The 20,967-nt window shown below is 30.8% G+C and overlaps 1 protein-coding gene across 2 annotated transcripts; it reads left to right on the plus strand.

Moving 5' to 3' along the window:
• Window positions 1–4,777: 4,777 nt before the first annotated feature.
• LOC137829708 (G-type lectin S-receptor-like serine/threonine-protein kinase At4g27290) lies at window positions 4,778–20,570 on the plus strand. Of its 2 annotated transcripts, none has more exons than XM_068636594.2 (7): window positions 4,778–6,120; window positions 18,485–18,601; window positions 18,772–18,914; window positions 18,989–19,199; window positions 19,290–19,527; window positions 19,606–19,756; window positions 20,027–20,570. In XM_068636594.2, the coding sequence occupies exons 1-7, from the start codon at window positions 4,830–4,832 to the stop codon at window positions 20,333–20,335; spliced, it is 2,460 nt and encodes an 819-aa protein (XP_068492695.2). In that variant the 5' UTR covers window positions 4,778–4,829; the 3' UTR covers window positions 20,336–20,570. The 2 variants fall into 2 exon arrangements, with proteins under 2 accessions (XP_068492695.2, XP_068492703.2); XM_068636602.2 differs by having other exon boundaries at window positions 18,775–18,914.
• Window positions 20,571–20,967: the final 397 nt, after the last annotated feature.

Below are 20,967 nucleotides of genomic sequence, written 5' to 3' on the forward strand. Positions count from 1 at the left end.
CAGAGCAGCTGGGAAAAGATCATCTGCATTGATTGTTAGAACTTTCACATCACTTGCAACTCCTCTGCCAATTCTGCTGTATATTTGTCATTGAAAACTGTCATTGAAACACTCCTCTGCTTTTAAATCTATAATGTTGGGATAAACAACAAATTATAATTAATTAGAATCTACCAACTTAGAGATTCAATTGTTTAAATAATTAAAAATTGAATAATTTTATGAGTTCATGAGACATATTAGTATTTAATAAGTAACTAATATTATAGCTAGTTTTGAGAAATTTGGCTGTAAGACTGCCTTCCACCTATCATGTCTCTTTAATCTACAATCCAACATTCAATAATCTTTTCAATGTTTTATTATCTTTTTGTATTTACTTTTTCTATTCTCATTTTTGTGTGTGTGATATCTCCTTTTTTTTTATCTTTTAAAATTTATTTTCATATCTTTATTTTATATAATATACGAAAAGATAAAATAAAGAAAGGTGAAAAAAATATGAGATATAATTAGTGATCTGACTTAGAAAAATAAAAAAAATATATCATTTAATAAGTTATTATATATGATTTGATATTATAACAACTCTTTTGAAATCTAATTACAAGAAAATAATTAAATATAAATTAGATACTATTTTTAAATACTAAAAAAAATATATTAGTATTTAAACTAGTTCTATTATTAACCAAATTTATAAACTAACTTCCACTACAAGAAATAATAATATTAGTCTCTCCAAAAATTTTACACAAAAAGTAAAAGGGGAACACTAAATGATACTTAGAGTGAGTTTAGTGTCCCATTAGAAGTTGACACTAATCCAAAGGCTGCTAATGAATTAGTGAGAACTAGGGGGACACAACTATTTTTTTTTTTATAATTTTAGTGTCCGTTTAAAACATCTTTGTCCACACTATAATTAATATTTAATTTTGTGTCTCAATTGTATAGGATTTGGGGACACTAATAATGTCCTTTACTTGACCCTCACTTTTTTTGGCAGCTAATTATAACTTTTTTTTGAAGTAATTCTAAGTTGGTTCTAAATAGATATATAATTAACTATTAATATTTTAGTTACCAATACCAATTTTAAAATTTAAAGTAGTTAATAACTAAAATCTTGATACTTAATTAGATATATCAATTTAAAAATTACTTAATTTATAAATTTTATTAATAATAGAAATTATTTTATATACCAATAATTTTTTTAATCTATAAAATAGTATATAATATAATCAATATATAATAATTAATTATTTTTTATTTTTAAAATTAATTTTTATTTAATAATTTTCTTCCTGTTTATACATAACAGAACTTGAAAGTATTCACTTAACATTCTTTGAGAATTTTCTTATTTTGCAATTTATGTCTACTCTAATTCATGAAACACATCACCGAAAGAATTAATGAAACCGCATTAAATTTGATAAGCTAGTGTTCACAAAGGAACAACCATAAGTTCATGAAGGTAGATGCACATTAACTAGAATACTTTAAAGACCGACTTTTTAGATATACTATAGGTTATATCTTTATACCATAACTTTATTTATAAGTATTTTTTACAAGTTAATTTATTTACAAGTTAGTTTTAGTTTATAGAGAAATTTACGTCTTTTTTTTATACAAAATATTTATAGATAATTTTCTTTTATTTTATGAGTGAGTATATAATAATAAATTGTTTATATTTTTTTGAGTTTTTAGTTATATATTATAAATTATAGATTTTTATATACTTGTGTTATTGTTCGTTCTCGTATGCCTGTTTGATTTATATTTGAACATGTGAAAAATATTGTTTTTATTTTTTTTTATGTGAAGTGTGTTATTATAAGTGTTAGGGAAAAATATTAGTGTTTTAAATCGAAAAATTAAAAAATAAAAAGAGTTTATTGCAGTTATAATTAAAAGGTGTAATTAATTTAAAAATTCATATCATGACATTATTATAGTTAGTTGTCAAGTTATTAAAGTGAAAAGATGGATTAATTTGAAATCATAACAAAAACAATATTTTTATAAAAAAGAGATTTCAACTTATTAAATAACAAGTTTTAATAGATTAAAGATACATCCTACACAAAGTTATGAATAGTTAGAAACTATTTTAAAACATAATTTTTGGAGTTTCATATATTATTTACCTTAATAGACAAAAATAAATAGACAAAAAAGCACAAAGACACATTTAAGGACAACTTCAAAAAATTTGATCTTCATTCTTTAATTGGGTTGGATTCATCAATTACAAGCTTCAACTTCACCTATCTTCAACAAACTCCTCTTGTGTACTAGAGTTTACTAGGTCCGCTTGTTGAGAAGTAACCAAAGAACAACTTTGTGTTCACTATAGCAAACTAGAAAATAATTTTTTATCCTTATAAACGTTGAAAGATGCAACCCCGCTCTAGTGAGCAATCTTCGTGATCCTTTTATCATAACCTTTTTTTTTCTTTCTCTTAGTCAGGAGTGTCTTGTTCTTAAAATGTATTTGTGTTATCCAAAAGTGGTTTGTTATCAAACAATACTCATATTATCTAGAAGCAACTTGTTGTAAATGTTGTAAACAATACTTATACGTGTTAGTCAAGAGTGACTACAAGCCAAAATAATACTCTTGTATTTTACAACGTTAATATGCTAGTAGAACTTAAACAGTTGTTTGAGAACTCGACATAGTTTGTGTTATTAGATGAACCAATATGAAAATTTCTTAAGTTATTTCTTCTCTTCTTTATCTTGTTACATTGCATGTTATAACTATCAATCTAACTTAAGAAGGAGATGTTTTAAAATTTAGTTTATGAAAATATTTGTTAGTTCATCTAACTAACAAAATATATTATTTGACTGCACTTATTCAGGCAATATTAATTGCGAAAAATTTAAAAACACAATTCAACCATCCCTTGTGTATTTTCTTTTTTTCATAGAAGATATAAAGAATTGTAGATTGTAGTAGTGTATTCTTCTGATTTGTTTGGAGTCCTTTATATAGACTTCATTAATTCAGATTACTTAGATATAGTGATTCTACAATTGTGTAATTTCTTAACTGCTTGTCATATTAAAGTTTTCCAAACTCATATATGTAAATGTTGAAGTTATAGTTCAAAAAATTTGAAAACATTTGTCTTTATGTATATAAAGCTTTGATTGTTATGACTTGGTTATGGATTTAATTCAAATTAAAAACATATAAGGAATGTTAGACTATTTGTCATGAATTTGGTGATACAATTGGATGGTCTAGATCTCATTCAACTAGCACAAAATGCACATTGTAATGTTTAGATAGTAAATTCATAATTAGACAACTAGGTCACATTAAGTGTTTGTTATCATCAAAACTTAATGATTTGTTGATATTAGACCGACTACTTGGGCTTTATGGATTAGACGTCTAAGGTCTCCACAATTGCATGTTCAAAGAATACTTGAACTGAGTGATTGTGTTCTAAATAATACTTAATGTTTAGCTAAGAATGACTATAGTCCAAAGATTACTCATTTTGTATCTTGAAACATTAGTCTGGTAGTGGAACTTGATTGTGTTGACGAAGAACTTAACATAGTCTTTTAGACGAACTAGTATAGAAATGCCTAGTGTAAATCTATCTTTACCTTTATCTCTTTTGAATTGCATAGTATTGATATTCAGCTAACTGAAGAAGAAGAGTTTTTACTTAAATGAGACTTAAAAAGTATTTTTGACAATATATTTGTCAACTTGAAATTGTGTCTGATGATATATTTCATCAAACGTTACTCTTACGAAAATTTCTTCAATGTGTCTATCAAGTTAAAAATTTGATTCATCGCTTTTTCTCGGATGTTGATTTGTTAAAGCTTTGAAAAGTTTTTAAACACACAATTAATCCTACTTTCCTTTATATTTTTCCCTTTTTTTTCAGATCTTTGATCTAATTGGAAAAGTTCTACTTGTTTGTTTGAATCTAATCTATTTGATATGATATTAAGCTTGTCAAGGACTCAATGACATTCACAATGTGTTTTGCTAAGAAGATTTTTTTCTCAACCAAAAGGGAAATGGTTGATATTTGGTCAATAAACAAGTATATTGAAAGTTGCTTTAATTTCTATTTATGGAACATGTCTAATAAAAAACGTCTGATGCATTTATTCGTGAAAATCATATAGTGTAGACCGTCTGATGCATACTATATATACTACCAACCACAAGCATAATCTATATTTTAAATAATTCAATTAGTGTGAAAAAGATGTCATATGCCACGTATATTTGGTTGAAGTCATTCATAAAGTTAGTTATAATTATTTCTTATATATAGGTACCTTGTATAACATGCAATTTGATGTTGATCAATTGCCACAATTAAAAATATGCAGAGTTGAAATTCTTCTACAATCAAAAGACTCTCGTCAAAGCTAATCCCACCATAAATAGTCATTCAATTATTTATTAAGCCTCCTTTCTTTTTTTTTATAATGCATTGTAAAAGTATTGATTAATGACAACTGTACTCTACTTATAACCCAACAAATATTAATATTTTAATTATTTATAAAAATTTATAACTTTTTGTTAATTTTAAAAAATATTCTAACTTCTTACGTTTTATATGTATTTTTATTAAAAGATTTTTTTTATATAAATATTAATATTTATTATGGTTATATTTTGACTGATAAACGCAGTCTTCACCGTTTGAATTTTCTTGACCGTGTCCATCATATGTAGCATTCCTAGGAACAGTTTGTTTCCTTTTTAATTGTTTTTTAAAATTACCAACTAGCCATCACCCAGTTCAGACCCAACCACTTGGTTTATGATAGAAACCGTACCAAAATCAATGGAGAGCTTTGACATGCTTGGTGTGTGCGTTTTGTTCCTCTCTTTGATAACCATGTCCTCCACTTTGGAGATGATTACTCCGACCCAACCCCTCAGAGATCCTGTGAATGAGAATGTAACTCTTGTCTCAACAAACGGAACCTTCGAAGCAGGATTCTTCAGCCTTGAAAATTCCGGTAGCCGTTACCTAGGAATTTGGTACAGAAACATATCCCCCAGAACAGTTGTTTGGGTGGCCAACAAAGAAACACCACTTCAAGACCACTCTGGAGTCTTGGAAGTAGACGGTGATGAAGGGTTTCTCAGTATCAAAGATGGGACAGGAGCCAAAATTTGGTTCTCAAATGCATCATCACACACACCAAGAAAACCAGTTGCGGTGGAGTTGTTGGAATCAGGAAACATGGTTGTGAAAGATGGTGACAACAACTTTTTATGGCAAAGCTTTGATTACCCTGATGATACTTTTCTTCCGGGAATGAAACTTGGAATGAACTTCAAAACTGGTCATCATCGAGCTCTAAGATCATGGAAATCCTTCACAGATCCTACTCCAGGTGAATTTGCATTTGGTGTTGATACTCGTGGCCTTCCTCAGCTAGTCATCACAAAGGAGCCTAGTGATTACATAGTTTATAGACCAGGTTCTTGGAATGGTCTTAGTATCACAGGACTACCTGGAGAGATAACTGACCCATTAATCAAATCCCTTTTTGTTATGAATGAAGATGAAATCTTCTATCAGATTCAGCTCTTGAACAGTTCAACTAAGCTGAGAAGCAGATTGATCCCAGAAGGGTATCAAGTGCGTTTAATATGGTCAGATGAGACAAAAAGATGGGACACGAAATACCCTGGTTCATTTGATGAGTGTGAGAGATATGGCATGTGTGGTGCAAATACTATATGCAATGTGAGTGGAGCACATCAACACTGTGAATGCTTGAGTGGGTTTCAATCCAACTTTGAAGATTCAACTTGTGATCGAACTAGACCTCTGGGTTGTAACAAGGGAGATAAATTTCAGAAGTACGAGGGAATGAAATTGCCAGACACATCATCGTCTTGGTATGATAAGAGTATTAGTCTTGGGGAATGCGAGAAATTGTGCTTGAGCAACTGCTCTTGTACTGCATATGCTCAACTGAATATCAGTGTCCAGGGAAGTGGCTGCTTGCATTGGTTTCATGAGATTGTTGACATCAGGGTACTAGCGCAGGGTGGACAAGATTTTTATCTGCGAATTACAACTTCAAAACTTCAAGGTACTTTTAATTTTACAATTCATTCTTAACAAAAATCTATCGTCTTTTCGTGAAGATCTACCGTGCTTGTAGTGGTATTTAATTGGTTTATCAGGTTACTTCACTGAAATACAAAACGAAAAATGATATTTTGAACGAAAAATATATTTTGAACATTGCTTCATCAACATCTCATTAAATATTAATATTTTTATTATTTTTATTTTTTTAATTTTAAAAATTATTTTAATATTTTGTATTTTATTTATATTTTCATTAAGAATATATATTTTTTAATTTTTTTATTATAAATATTAATATTTTGTTGGGATAAAGTAAAGCAAAATATCAAAACAATCGTCACCAATACAAAGCTATGTATGTCGGTGCAGTAAGCGTACGGCAATTTTTTTTAAATGAAAAGATATACAGAGTGGGTACGTTACAAGATATACAGAGGGTGTGCTAATTTAATATTTTAGCAGTATATGCAAATGAGAAATATCAAATATTTGTAGATTTTATTGAAACTAATTATTTATTTATCTATAACAATATAAACAAAGGGATTTCCTTTATTTTGGTGTATATATTTCGTTTTTTAAATTATCCTTTATAATATTAAAATAGAATAAATTTAATAATTATTTATTTAAATTGAAAATTTGAATTTTAAATTTTTTTCAAAAGTTTAAATTTGAAAAAAAAAACAAAGAATTCAATTTCTTACAATTTTATACTTTAAATATTTTTTTTTAAAATTCAAATAATCCTTTCCAATAAAAAATCACCTACACAATAAAATATTTGCATACAACAAAATTAAAAAAATATTTATTTTATAATAATTTTAAAAAAATATTTTTATAATAACATGATAACAAATATAATAATATATTTTTATTTCAATAGTTATTATAATAATAATAATAATATATTTTTTCAAAAGAAAAAAAGGTGTAGTTATTCATCTTTAAATAAAAAAATATTTATTCATTTATTTAATAAAATAAATAATTTATTTTATTTTAAACTAATTAATCTCTTTTTAAAAATAACGGTTATAAGATTATTAACTTTAAATTTAAGTCATATATTAATTCTATAATAAAATTAGAATTATTATAAACTTCTAAGGACAATAAGCCTTTTAAAATATATTTAAGACATTTCACGTTGGTAAATAAGTTTCAATTAAATTGAGAAACACATCCGCTGAAATCGAACAAGGGACACAAAAAAATCTAAAATAACTATAAAAAAGGAAGAAGAAAAGTAGAGGAGTAGAAAAATAATAGAAATTAAGTGTGATGATTTTGAAATTATTTTCTAAGAAAACAAAACAAAATAAAATATACATGTAAATAAAACAAATATATTAAATAAAAATTATAAACAGCTTAAATCGGTATATTTCTATCATTTTCTTTTAAAACTCTTTTTTTTTTCTTTCAATTTGGAAGGACACATATCCCTTAAAAAGGTTTCACTTCCACAAAGGAGGAAATATATATATATATATATATATATATATATATTTTAAATGTAAACCTATTTCTGCAAAATGGGTAGATCCCACAATCCGAAAAGTTTATCACTCGTAACCCAATTTCTTAAAAAAAATAATTAAATAAGTAATACCCCCAATATACAATAGAGAATAGGTTTGACAAAAATAAGTATTTTCCATTAAGATACAAATAATATTGTTATTACCAAAAATGAATTGGAATCGTGAATGTACAAGCTATACTATTTTGTTGACCTTTAGTTGAAGCGCTACATAGCTTCAATGATGAAGTCGAACGATAGTTTAATGATAAAAAATTCTCTAATGCTCAAGTCACTAAGAGCTTAGAGATAGATAATAAAGTGAATAATAAGTGTTGAGAATCTCTTCGTCATAATTAATAAATCTTGGTAATTGATTTATTGAATATATTCAATGATGACATTCCAATGTCTTGAAATTATATATGTGAGAAGCATTAACTATCTATTATCTCTTTGTGATGAAGCTTTTTTCTCCTTCTCTATATAAAGGGAACTTGTGAGGAAGAGAAATGCAAGCAAGTGAGAAGAGCAACATAGATATTAAATGAGAGAATTGATATCCACCATAGCGTGAGATTAAAAATCCTAGTGAGAGCCTAGAGAGATATTATATTCCATCCTTGTTGGGTGAGATTAAGTGTTACCCTCATAGAGTGAGAGAAACCCACTGACGACATATTTTGGACTAGGTCTCGTGGGTTTTTACTTCTCAAGTTGAGGAGGTTTTCCCACATTACAAATACTTGTTATTACTATATTTTGTTCTATTTTCTTATTTTTTGCTTATTGTTTTTGCAAGTGCCGATTTTGTATCTACACAAAGGAGGGATAATTACTTATGATTTTCCCAACAAGTCACTAGTACAAAAGTTTAAAACAACGACCCATTATTTAATGCGTTTTTGAAACTAACTTGATTTAAGAAGGCATCTATTTGTAATAGCCTCATTCTTAAAGCTTTTTTTACCCTAATTCAGAAGCGTGCCACTTACGTTTTCATACTCTCCTTTCTCTCGAGCTTCGTTTCTCTTTTGTGCTTCCTCCATTAACTGTGCTTCCTCTTTTCTTTCTCTCTTCTTTGCATTGTCTTCATGCCATTAGTAAGCATTGTCTTCCTCTCTTCCTCTTCACCATTGATTTTTGTATGTTTTCCGTTTCTCTTATGTTTTCTCTTATGCCATTGCTAAGGTCACTATTTCATTGGGAAGGTTTTTGTTTGCTCTCTACTATGCCTTCCTCGTCGTCGTTGTCGCCTTGCTCCGTCGTGTATTTGCGTTTCATTTGGGAAATTTTTATTTGCATTTTTTGGACTTCTATTTATGTTCCTGGTTATCAAGCCTTCCAATATCAATCCATTATTTGTATTTTTTTTATTTAGAACATGTCAGATTTAGATTCAGATTGGGATGAAACACTAAGAATGTGAAGAGGTATGATATGGATGCACCAAGAGATCAAAATAAATACTAAAATAATGACCTGTTCTTCGGAAAAGATCAAAGTTGAGAACTTTGATTAGAAACCCAAATAACAGCAAAAAAGAAAAGAAACCCTAAATGTCATTCGTAAATGTGATTTATAAATTCAACTATGGTAAATGGCCGCATTTATAAATCAAATTTATGAATGCGGCTAAATAGTCGCCTTCTCATCTCTTCGATTTAAGACTACGTGTACATCAAATGCGGCTATATAGCCGCCGTTTTAAATTGAAAATAGTCGTCGTTGTTTTTCCTTTCTGCACCCATGAGTGGTATCAGAGGTCTGATACAAGATGGAAGGATTCTTTACTAATGGATACATGTTCAAGTTGACAACAAACAACTATTCCTATTGGAAGCCCATGATGGAGGATCATTTACACCGTAAGGATATGCACGAGTCCATTTCTTGAAAAGACAAGCCAGAAGGTAAGAATGACAAAGTTTAAGAACTTTTGAATCGAAAATATGTTGCAATGATTCGAAAGTATATTGATAGAAGTTTGTTTGAGCATGTGTCCACATACACAAATGCTTATTAGTTGTGGTCAAAACTTGAATGTATGATTCAAAAGAAACTCCAAGAAATAAAGTATCTTTTATCAGAAGATTGATGAAACTTGACTACAAGGATGGTCAAAGTATGATGGAGCACTTAAATTCATTAAAGGATCTTGCTAATCAATTTACAACGATAGATATAGAGATTGATGATGAGTTGCAAGTACTTTTGTTACTTAGTTCGTTGCCTCAAATTTGGGACACGCTAGTGGTCACGCTCAACAACTCAGTCCCAGATGGGAAAATCTCAATGGACACTATTTCAGACAATCTGTTGAATGAAGAATCTAGAAGGAAAGAAAGAAGTACAAATTTCCAATTTGAAGCAAATGTTATAGAGAAACAAGGAAGAAGTGAAACCCAAAGAAATCTCATGTAAGAAATAAAAACAAAGTCAAATGTCGATCACAATCTCACAAGAACAATAATATGTTATTATTGTAACAAAGAAGGTCACAAGAGACCTGCAAAAGACAACAAACATAAGAAGAATGCAAATGAATATAAGTGGATAGATGTAGAAACCGAAAACAAAAAATAGTATTTTGTATGGTACCTTTATGATAGTTCTTATTACCTAAAGCAGGTAAGGGAACACCATATGAAAAGGAGAAAATAATGTAGAAGAAGAAGAACTAGAGTAGGAAGAAGAATTTCCTCGATTAAGGGACACAAACATGCAAAATATTGTCTGGGTTGAGGTAATATGGTCATCTGATTTATGTGGTTTTTGAATTTTAATATTTTCTTGATCAAGTTTTGTTTTTCGTTTAATAGTATCCTCTCAAATTTATTTGTGGTTAAGAGATATAAAGTAAAAATTTGTTGTTTTGTCTAGGGTTAAAAATGTCCCTATAAAAACAATAAAAAATTAACATGAAAGAAATATGACAATAAAAGGAAGAAGAAAAATGGAAAACATGTCCTTTGGTTCAATGGTAAGGTACTTCTTTCTTGATAGGTTGATAGAATAGATGTAAGGAGTACTTTTTTTTTATTTTGATTTTTCAGTTTTGCTATCTCATGAAATTGCCTAAACTTTTGATCGTCTTATTTTATTACTAGCAAGTCTTCACAAGATGTTTGAACAAAATATTGGCTAGCTTTAGACAAAAGATTTTCAAAAGGAAAACTAGTCACAAAGATATTTCATTTGTTAGTGAAAGTAATTTTAGGAAAACAACCCTTGTAAAAAAAATTGTACTTGAAAAATTCCCAGGGTTGTCTAATAAAAACTCACAAGCTTCTATAAGGATAATGGGACTTAAAACATTTTTATCATAATGTCTTAAAGAAGGTTTGACTTTCACTTGTTGAGTCACAACGAAATCCCCATCATTTTGAAAGGCCAATATCAATGGAATTGTTATCATCATGATGTGTGGAACAAACTGTGTCAGTGGAAGAACATTCAAAAAATTGTTGTTCCCGGCTGTAATCAGAAAAATTCAAAGGATATGGAGATATAGGTAAAATATCTTTATTAGATATAAGAGAGGGAGAAGGAAAAGAAGTTTCAAGTGTTTAAGATGGTACAATAGGATCAACAAAAGAAACATTTTGAGAAGTCTTCTCCCTAAAGTGTGATTTGGGTGATTAACCTTCCCTTTTGTAATTCGTCCTAGAGTAGGAGGAGTTAGAATATTGATTCACGATATAAGAATTATAGGATACCTCTTTACATGGAGAATAGGGTTGCTTAAAGGTTTAGTGTTTGGATAATACCCTTCCCCGTGTCCACTCCTAGGTCGATGTGAAGTGTCTCCATATATACTCCTAGACCTATGTGTTTGACTTTCTTGAGGTTGTTTATATTGTATAAGGAGTTCTGTTATCTCAGAAAGATTTTGAGTTTGTTGGTTTAGTCGTGAACGGATATCTATTGGAGTTTGAGCATTTATAGTGCCATGAACACCAAATTGATAAAATGGTCTAGTCATGGTTGATTGTAAATAAAATTTTCACAACTGTTTGAAAGAAATCAATTAGAGTGATTTTGTTTAAAACAATTTTATGGGTGAAGTTTAGTAAAGGAAGCAAAAGTGATAAAGATTCAAGTTCATTCACAGGAAAGCGAGGTAAGTCATCTGGACTTCTTAAGTACCAAGGCTTTCCTTGCCCGAGCTTACCTTAAAGGTATCTCACAAAAGTTTCCAAAAGAAAACTTCAAAACAATTTTGGAAAACAGGAAAAAAAATATGTAGATATGGAAATGCTCTTAAAAACCAAAGAAAGGTATATCTAGTCACAAGAAAAGAAAACCCTATAGTATCACAGAGACGTAGAAAACAAGAAAAGAAAAAAAAGAAGGAAATTGTAAAGATAGCAAGAATAAATGCAAATGCTAGTCAAGACCTATGGTGATAATGCAGAGAACACTGAGAGTTCACTAACACACTACCACACTAATGCACGAATACTATTACAAAGTTTAGTGAGATTGCTTAATAAAGCATTTTCCCAAACAAAGAAATGAAAACTAATACTCGAGGCAAAAAGTAAATGCAACATAAAATTAGGTGATACACAAGTTACAAGGAAAAGTAAAAGTGTATAGTAAAACGGTAAATGACATGTTTTGATTTGTGTCCTTTGAACTGAAGTATGCTGAAAATTTCTCTGGGATCCATCTTTCTCTTCTTGATAGTAAGTCTAGATAACAAAGGTGAAGCCTCAAGGGATTGGGGTCACCCCACTTCTTGAAGCACCTTTCAAGCATCACCAACTTACCAAACACAAAAGTAGGAATCCAAGAAAGAAAGCAAGAAAAACTAAATTTTTGGAAAAGCTAAACTCAAAGGAGATCAGTTGTAACAAACCAGAACAGAGATCCAAGAGAAGACAATAGAAAAATTAAGCCAACCAAGAAAAGGGAGCACCATCAAAAGGACCTAAGAAAAATTCTAGAAAAGATTAAAATCCAAAAATCTAGAGGAATTGACAGGGACAGTTCCAAAATTTATATAAATTGATTTACAAAGCAGTTGTCTGAAATTTTTATGGTAAAACTACACTCAATGATGAACAATATGACACAAACTTGAGGCCAATTGGTTCAGTAATCACGGAGAAATAAATGCAACAAGGGCGCACAAATCGCAAGCAAAGTGGACTAAAAGTGAAAGTAGGTTTTAGGACTGGCCACCAAAAGTGTAAGAATTATGGTAATTTTGATACAATGAATTTGAAGTTGAAAATTTAACTGGAGATTGGTAACATAGGAAACAAGATATTGTAAAAGGTTCAGGCTAAATCATCAAGGGAATTAGGTGCAAAAAATTTAAAACCAAGAGCAAAACTAGCACTCAAACAGGTTGTCAAACAGAAAAACATCCTAACTTTTGAAATTTATAATTTTTTTGTAGGTACAATTTGGACGTTCCTTTTTTACTGAATACAGGTAACATGTTAATGGTGTTACACAAAAAATTTCACAAGTTTTGGTGATAATATTAGATCAAGATAAATTGTGCAAACTGAAAGTAAATCATAAAATTCTGGAAAACTGAATGAAAACCGAAAGGAAGCAAGAATACATGACAAAATTGCAAGAAATAGTAGGAAACAATGCAAAGAATTACCAAGGAATCAATGGCAAGGTATGACACTTAGATGTAGGCAACACAAACAGATTACACACAAAAAATTGATGCAAAAAGCAACAAAACTTTGAGCAAACAGTTGATGTGCACTAAACCAAATATCAAACAACTTGCATGCAACAACAATACATAATGAAATTTGACAAGATTAAACAAAATTGGAATGTGACAGTGGGCATGCGACTAGTAGAAACACAAGAGAACACCTAAGTGTGCACAAAAATGGATTAAAACACAAGATTTATCAAGAAATACAAGTATAAGTAAAGAAAACAACAAGAACACCCCTGGTTTTGACAGGTTTTGGTGCAGATGGTGTGTGAACAAATTGGCCCAAATTGAACCGAACAAACAATAAGGAAATCAAAGGAAAGGCACACAAGAATGAGATAAACGATGTAACACAACAATGAGACAAAACTAACCAATTAAAACAAAGAAATCAACTAGAAAACGGAAGAACAATAAACAACACATTAGGTTATGCAACGAAACAACAAAGGAAACTTTGGATGCAAGTTGTACTCAAATTAAACGGTGAAAAATGGATTTTAATCGGTGGAAACTGTAAATAAAACAATGGAAACAAAAGTAAACGGTAGAAGATAAAGATACAAAGACAAACAATCAATAACAAATGGAAACTGTGACAAACAGAAAGTTGAACAAATTTTTTTTTGCAAAAACTTGGCTTAGCTTGGCCAGATCTTGGTGTGCTTTGATCCACCTGATGCAATCCAAGTTCTTAACTATTGATTGGAATGGAATGAGGCAGCGAAAGGCTTTGGAAAAGGAAGAGAACCGTGAGGCAATGGTGAGGCTAGGGTTTCGGCAATGATGAGTGCAATGGAGGGGAAAAAGGTGTGACCAACCTTCCAAGGTTCACTAGGCCTTCTAGGCTCACTAGCAAAGAGAGATTTAGGAGATAATGAGTTTTTTAATTAAGAATACTTCATTCAATATATGTCAAATTTGCATACAAAAGTTTTATGTAAGGTATTATAAATGACAAGAGTGAGGGTAGCTTGCTCCTTAAGCTACCATAACCCTAGTTAAGTAAGCTTAAATATGGTGAGATTTGGTGGCTTAAGGAGAGGCGTGTATGTCCTCTTAAGATGCTCTAGGGACCCTTGCTTGTGTGATAAGTGAGGGCTTTTAGAGTGTCTTTAATTCATCTACAAAATACTTTTGAAAGTAATTGAAAATACAAGTCCTATACATGAGTATTCTACTATTTACATAGATAGTTCTTTTGCCTTTATTCTTGTGTAAAGTGCCTTGGATGGTCCTCCATCACCTTGGGTCTCCAAAAGATGAATTTGGGTACAGACTGTGGGATCCTATAAATAAGCAAAAATGTTGTGTTCTTTGAGGATCACACGGTCAAAGATATTCAAAAGACAAAGTAGTGCACGTCCAAAGTTCACATTTATTTAAGGGGGGAAATTCATTAACATATAGATCCTGATCAGATTGACCAATAGACAAATTCTTCTCAGCGAGTTCCTGACCAGACTGATGAACAACCAGATCATGATTAGATAATTTCAGACCCTCAAATACAACAAGAACTCGAGCCATTAGAGCAACAAATGCAAGTTAAATTGAGACGCTATGAAAGAAGAAGAATGCCATCATCAAAGTATCCTGAAGAAGATTATATTACTTTTAACATATAATGGTGAACCTCAAAACTTCTCAGAGGCTTGGAGTCAACTGAGAGAGGAGATTGGATTAAAGTCATGGAAGAAGAGATGAACTCTTTACATAAGAACCATACTTATGATCTGGTCTAGCTACCTAAAGGAAGAAAAGCCTTGAATAACAAGTGGGTGTACAAGCTTAAAATGAAGAAGGAAGCTCGAGATCAAGGTACAAAGCTCAAATTGTTGTGAAAGGGTGCAATCCACCTAGCTAAGAATCCTACATTTCATTCTCAGATAAAACACATTGATTATCGTTATCATTGGATATGAAATGCTTTGGAGGATGGAGAGTTCCAATTAGAGAAGGATCATACAAATGACAACTGGTCTGACATGTTGACCAAGGCAATTTCAGTTAAAAAGATAACAAACTGTTGTAGGAGAGCTGAATTAGTGATACCCTTAAATTAAGTCATGAAAGGGGAGATTTTTAGGGAATCCATCCTTAATTAAATTGGAGACAATGACCAATGAATCTTGGTAATTAATCCATTGAATATATTCAATGATGGACATTCCAATGTCTTGGAATTATATACTTCTTGAAGACTATGAAGTTCAACCTAGAAAGTTGAAGATAGTTTTTCAAGGTAACTTGAAAATGTGAGAAACATTAATTATCATTATCTCTTTTTGGTGAAACCTTTCTCTCATTCTCTATATAAAGGGAACTTGTGAGGAAGAGAAATGTAATAGCAAGTAAGAAGAGAAACATAGAGAATAAATGAGAGAATTGATATCCACCATAGTGTGAGATTATAAATCCTAGTGAGAGGCTACAAAGACATTGTATTTCATCATTGTTGGGTGAGATTAGGTGTTACCTTCATAGAGTGAGAGAGAAAAAAATATTGTAATTCTACTTTCAGAGTGAAAACATTTTATGAACTAAGTCCCATGGTTTATAGTTCTCAAGTTGAGAAGGTTTTCTCACGTAAAAAATTCTATATGTTATTACTATGTTTTTTTTCTATTTTCTTTTGTCCACTTAAGTGCCCATTTTGTTTTTTTTGTCAGCAATGAATAAAATAAATAAAAAGAAACACTTTAAAGGTGTCCCAACCCTTTATAAACTTTTGTTTTCCTACTCTTACACATACCAGACTAGGCAATGCCTATATTACTTAGCTTAAACAAAAGCTACAACTGCATAAATCATATAAACAGACCCCTTCACAAGACTATGCACAACAAGTAATGCAAAGCATTGGTTTGCATCGTTATAACACCACAAAACTAAAAACAGAATTTGAATTCTCTTTAATAAGAAGAATTTGACAAAAAAACGCATTCCTACAACCACATATAAACTTTTGCAGCATTAGAAAAAAGATGTGACAACTTACTGGTATATGTTGCCTCCCACTATTTTTTCTTTTTTGCAGAATAACCTTCCAACTTCTATGTTACCATCACCTTGTCAACATGGCTGCTTTGTTGGCTTTGTTTCCCATTCCTTGCTCTCCCATATACACATATTCTCCCCATATGGATGTCTTGCTTTCTTACAAAGTAACTTCTTTCATATCTTTTTGGCCTTTCTTCTTTCTGCACCACTGAAAATTTGTTCTGCATAACATCACATTTGGTCTTCTGCTGCATAAAACCTAGCTTCTCCATCACATGACTAAACCATTCTCATACTTTCAAACAATACTTCCTCTATTTCAGCTGCTTATAGTGTGCCTTCATACTTTCCTTCATAGCAATTCCAATTTGCTCCCTACCCATACCACAAGCCCATCCCCTCTATAGCTTTAGAACATTTTTCCTCAACCTATTAAAACCAAACAATAACCACCAAAACAGAAAAAACAACCTTGGCCTTATTGTTAGACAAATAGATTACAAACAACAAAGCTATTTGGTTTTTATATTGATACAAGTGATGGGAGGTTGAATCCAAGCCCAATAGGAGAAGCTAGCCTTATTTACCTTATGTTTCAACCAAGTCCAAGACTTCACCTGTGTCATAGTTAAAATCTCCATTGCGTTAATCCTATCTTGATTAAAAACTGAACCATTCCTATGTTTCCATATGCACCAAATGATGGAAGCCCACACACATTTCCATAATCTGTTACCTTCTTTATTAAAACACATACAAGAAAAATGGTCAAAATTATTAATCATATCGTTTTGATTCACAAAACTTACCCCAAGCCATTTGTAACACATATTCCAAACAACATTTGATATGTTACAAGATATAAGGATGTCGGATGTTGTTTCCTCTTTCCTCCCACAAAGAGCACACAAAGTATCCCCCAACTGAACACCTCTTTTAAACAGTTTTTGCTTGGTTGCTATCCTTTTCAACATAGCCCTCCATGCAAAGAACTGGGCTGAAGGCATCACCTTTTAACCCCATAGTGAATCTATAGCTTCAGATGGTTGTCCATAATCATTATTAGCTAACATTTTATCCTTACTGTCACGGTGCAATGTTTCTAGTGATAAACATTCCATGAAATCTGTTAGCATTGACCTTTTTCCCATTCAAATCAAACCCTTCTCCAGCTAAACACCCATTCCCAACCCTTTGATGACCATCTTCCAAAATTCTCTATTGTTTTGTCTTTGATCAAAGAGTTATTAAAAATTCTAGGATATTTTTCTTTTAGCTTAATATTATCTATCCACTCGTCTTCCCACCATTTAAACTTTGACCCAAACCCACTTCCATACCACATTTGAGTCAAACCACAAGTCCCCTTGTTCAGGGTGCAAACTTTGCTTAAATTAGACCACCACCTTGTGTAAGACTATTTAGGCCAAAATTGTTTACATTCAACATCATCCATGACCCATACTTTGATTCTACTACACCTTCCAAAGACTTTCCTTTGAGGACCTCATCCTCCATTTTCATTTTGTATCTACACAAAGGAAGAAGGGAAAATTAGTTTTGATTTTTTCAATGATAAGTATTGAGTTAAGATGAGTATTCTCTTATGTTGTATTTATAGACCTTTGAGCTTGCTAAAATATTCAATTATCTGATATCGGTTAATAAGTATAAAGTTGATTTACACGATAATCAAAGTTAATTTTTAAAATATTTGTGTAAGTTGTTAAGGTCCACTATCTCAATTGAGTACTTAGTATTACTGAATAGTATAAGTAGAATTTATCGCTACTAACTATGCTGCAAACAAAATAGTTTCTTTATGTACTTCTATACATATTTGGTCAGATTCACTAGAACTAATCTGTGATTCGTTTCAATTCATTACTTAAACAAAGAAGATGGTGCCTATTGAATACTTCCCCCTCCCATATTATGCCCTGTTTCCTTTTTCCCTTTTCTGCCCTAATTTATTGATTTTTAATTCAACTATAAAATATTGACATTTATTATGTTTCCAAGGTTAAGTTGTACTAAAATTTCTGCATATTTATGTTTTTATGTTTTGTAAATGATCCAAAGTTTGATTGTGTGACTGTTGATTATTACTTGATTGAGTTCTTAATCTTTTAGATCACGCCTTCAATAGAAAGATAGGAGGAATTGTAGTTGGCTGCACTATATTCATCATTGCCGTTGCAGTATTTGGAATCATATTTTGTATTAAGAGGAAGAATCTCAAGAATTCAGGTGAGCTCATGATAATTAAATATTGCTGCACTAATTTGTGTTATATTTTACTTTAAACTGAGCAATAATGAACCAATCTTCATTTCAATGTTCTGATTCTTGTTACAATTTCCACAATTATTTTCTATTGTATTTTTGTTTTGCATAGCATCTGATAGATTTTTAAGTAGCAGAAACAAATAACTGGAAGGAGAAGAATGAGAAGGATGACATTGATTTACCCATATTCGACTTTTTATCCATCTCCAATGCCACAAATAACTTTTCTGAGAGTAACATATTGGGACAAGGGGGATTTGGACCAGTGTACAAGGTATGAAAATAGATTTTACTTACCATTCATCTTCTTCACAGAAATAACTTCAATGTTTTCAAAATTATTGGCAGGGTATATTATCAGATGGGCAAGAAATTGCAGTTAAGAGGCTTTCCAAAACCTCGGGACAAGGTTTAGAAGAGTTCAAAAATGAAGTAATGTTGATTGCAAAACTTCAACACCGCAATCTTGTAAAGCTTCTTGGTTGTTCTATTCAGCAAGATGAAAAGATGCTAATTTATGAATTCATGCCAAATAGAAGCTTGGATTATTTTATTTTTGGTGGGGCTTTTGTCAGAATCTAGTTTTTCCAATTTTGTGAAATTTTCCATCAAACTGTCATGCTAACTTGGTAGTGAACTTTCTCATCAGATTCAACAAGAAGTACATTAATTGGTTGGGCTACGAGATTTGAAATTATTGGTGGAATTGCTAAAGGACTTCTTTATCTTCATCAAGATTCTAGACTAAAAATCATTCATAGGGATCTAAAGACCAGTAACATTCTTCTTGACAGTAATATGAAACCAAAAATATCAGATTTTGGTATGGCTAGAACTTTTGGCCTGGATCAAGATGAAGCAAACACAAATAAAGTGATGGGAACATAGTAAGTTTTCTATACTTAGTTTTTTTCTTTCTCCTAACAATTCTAAATTCTCATGTTGACTCATGTTTTTGTTTTCAGTGGCTATATGCCTCCTGAATATGCTGTGCATGGTTCATTTTCAGTCAAATCAGACGTATTCAGCTTTGGGGTGATTGTATTGGAGATAATCAGTGGGAGGAAGAATAGAGGATTTCGTGACCCAAACAATCAGCTAAATCTTCTTGGACATGTAAGTTAAGAATCGAAATATGTAAGTGAATAATAAAACTCTGATCCTTCTTGAAAAAATGAACATTCTTGGAGTCGCAAAACACACTCTATACCTATATTTATTTTCTTTCTGTAATTTTCTTATTTTTGTCTTCCTATTAAAGACTAAACCTTTCTGGTGTAATTTTTGCAATGAATTTTGAAACAATGAACATTATTTGGTTAGTAGTTTCCAATATGGAAAATGAAATGATCTATTAATGGGTTTTATGCATTTGTCTTTTCATAGGCATGGAGACTATGGATTGAAAAAAGGCCAATGGAACTAATGGATGACTCAGTGGACACTGCAGTTGTTCCATCTGAAATATTAAGACATATTCATATTGGTTTGTTATGCGTACAACAAAGACCAGAGGATAGGCCAAACATGTCTTCAGTAGTTTTCATGTTGAACAGTGAAAATTTATTGCCTGAGCCAACTCAACCTGGATTTTACACAGGAAGAAATAATTCGACCACGACAGATTCTTCCTCAAGAAATTGTGATGCGTATTCCCTCAACGAAATGTCTGAGACATTGGTTGAGGCAAGATAGATGATTTAAAACAAAATAAATGATATGGGAAATACAAAAGATTTTCGAACCATAAATCTCTGCAAGTACTACCATATATCTGGAAGATTATTCAACTTGAGTGTGAGATAAGAATTTTAGAATCATGCCATGCTACTATTTGTTGATAATTTTCATAATCAGTGTGTATGATATTTGGACAAATACTTCTGCTACATTATATTTTTCAGAGTCAAGAGCTTCCTTATTAGTTGCTTATTTTGGAATATAAAAATTAATTTTCTCAGTATTCTTATTTTAATTCAGAGTATATATATTCGTACCTATTTACAGTGTAAACAGTTACTTGTGGATAAGTATGTATAATTGTTGGACACTCCCTCTTAGGAAATGGAAATGTATAAGAAAAAGGAGGAAGGAAATATATCTTTAGAGAAAAAATATGAGAAATTGAAAAAAAGAGAAAAATGAAAATGAAAAAAGAAATCGAAAAATGAAAATAGCAAGTGAAATGTGTTCCGTGATTATTATTTTTTTATCACTACTTGTTCTATAATGGTACATTCTCTTAATTGTTTTATGATTGCCATGTTTTTAAAAAAAGTTAATTTTAGTATTATTATAACTCTAATAAAGCACATATAAGTAGAGGT

This window comes from Phaseolus vulgaris, chromosome 11 (genome assembly GCF_051622355.1).
Source record: "Phaseolus vulgaris cultivar YP4 chromosome 11, ASM5162235v1, whole genome shotgun sequence".
Lineage (NCBI taxonomy): Eukaryota > Viridiplantae > Streptophyta > Magnoliopsida > Fabales > Fabaceae > Phaseolus > Phaseolus vulgaris.

What these genes read in the sequence shown, in the direction of transcription:
- LOC137829708 (XM_068636594.2), top strand. Translation starts at nt 4,830, where the DNA reads ATGATAGAAACCGTACCAAAATCAATGGAGAGCTTTGACATGCTTGGT. An exon ending in CTTGGATTATTTTATTTTTG is followed by an intron (nt 19,200 to 19,289) that starts GTGGGGCTTTTG and finishes CTTTCTCATCAG; the next exon opens with ATTCAACAAGAAGTACATTA. An exon ending in AATAAAGTGATGGGAACATA is followed by an intron (nt 19,528 to 19,605) that starts GTAAGTTTTCTA and finishes TTTTGTTTTCAG; the next exon opens with TGGCTATATGCCTCCTGAAT.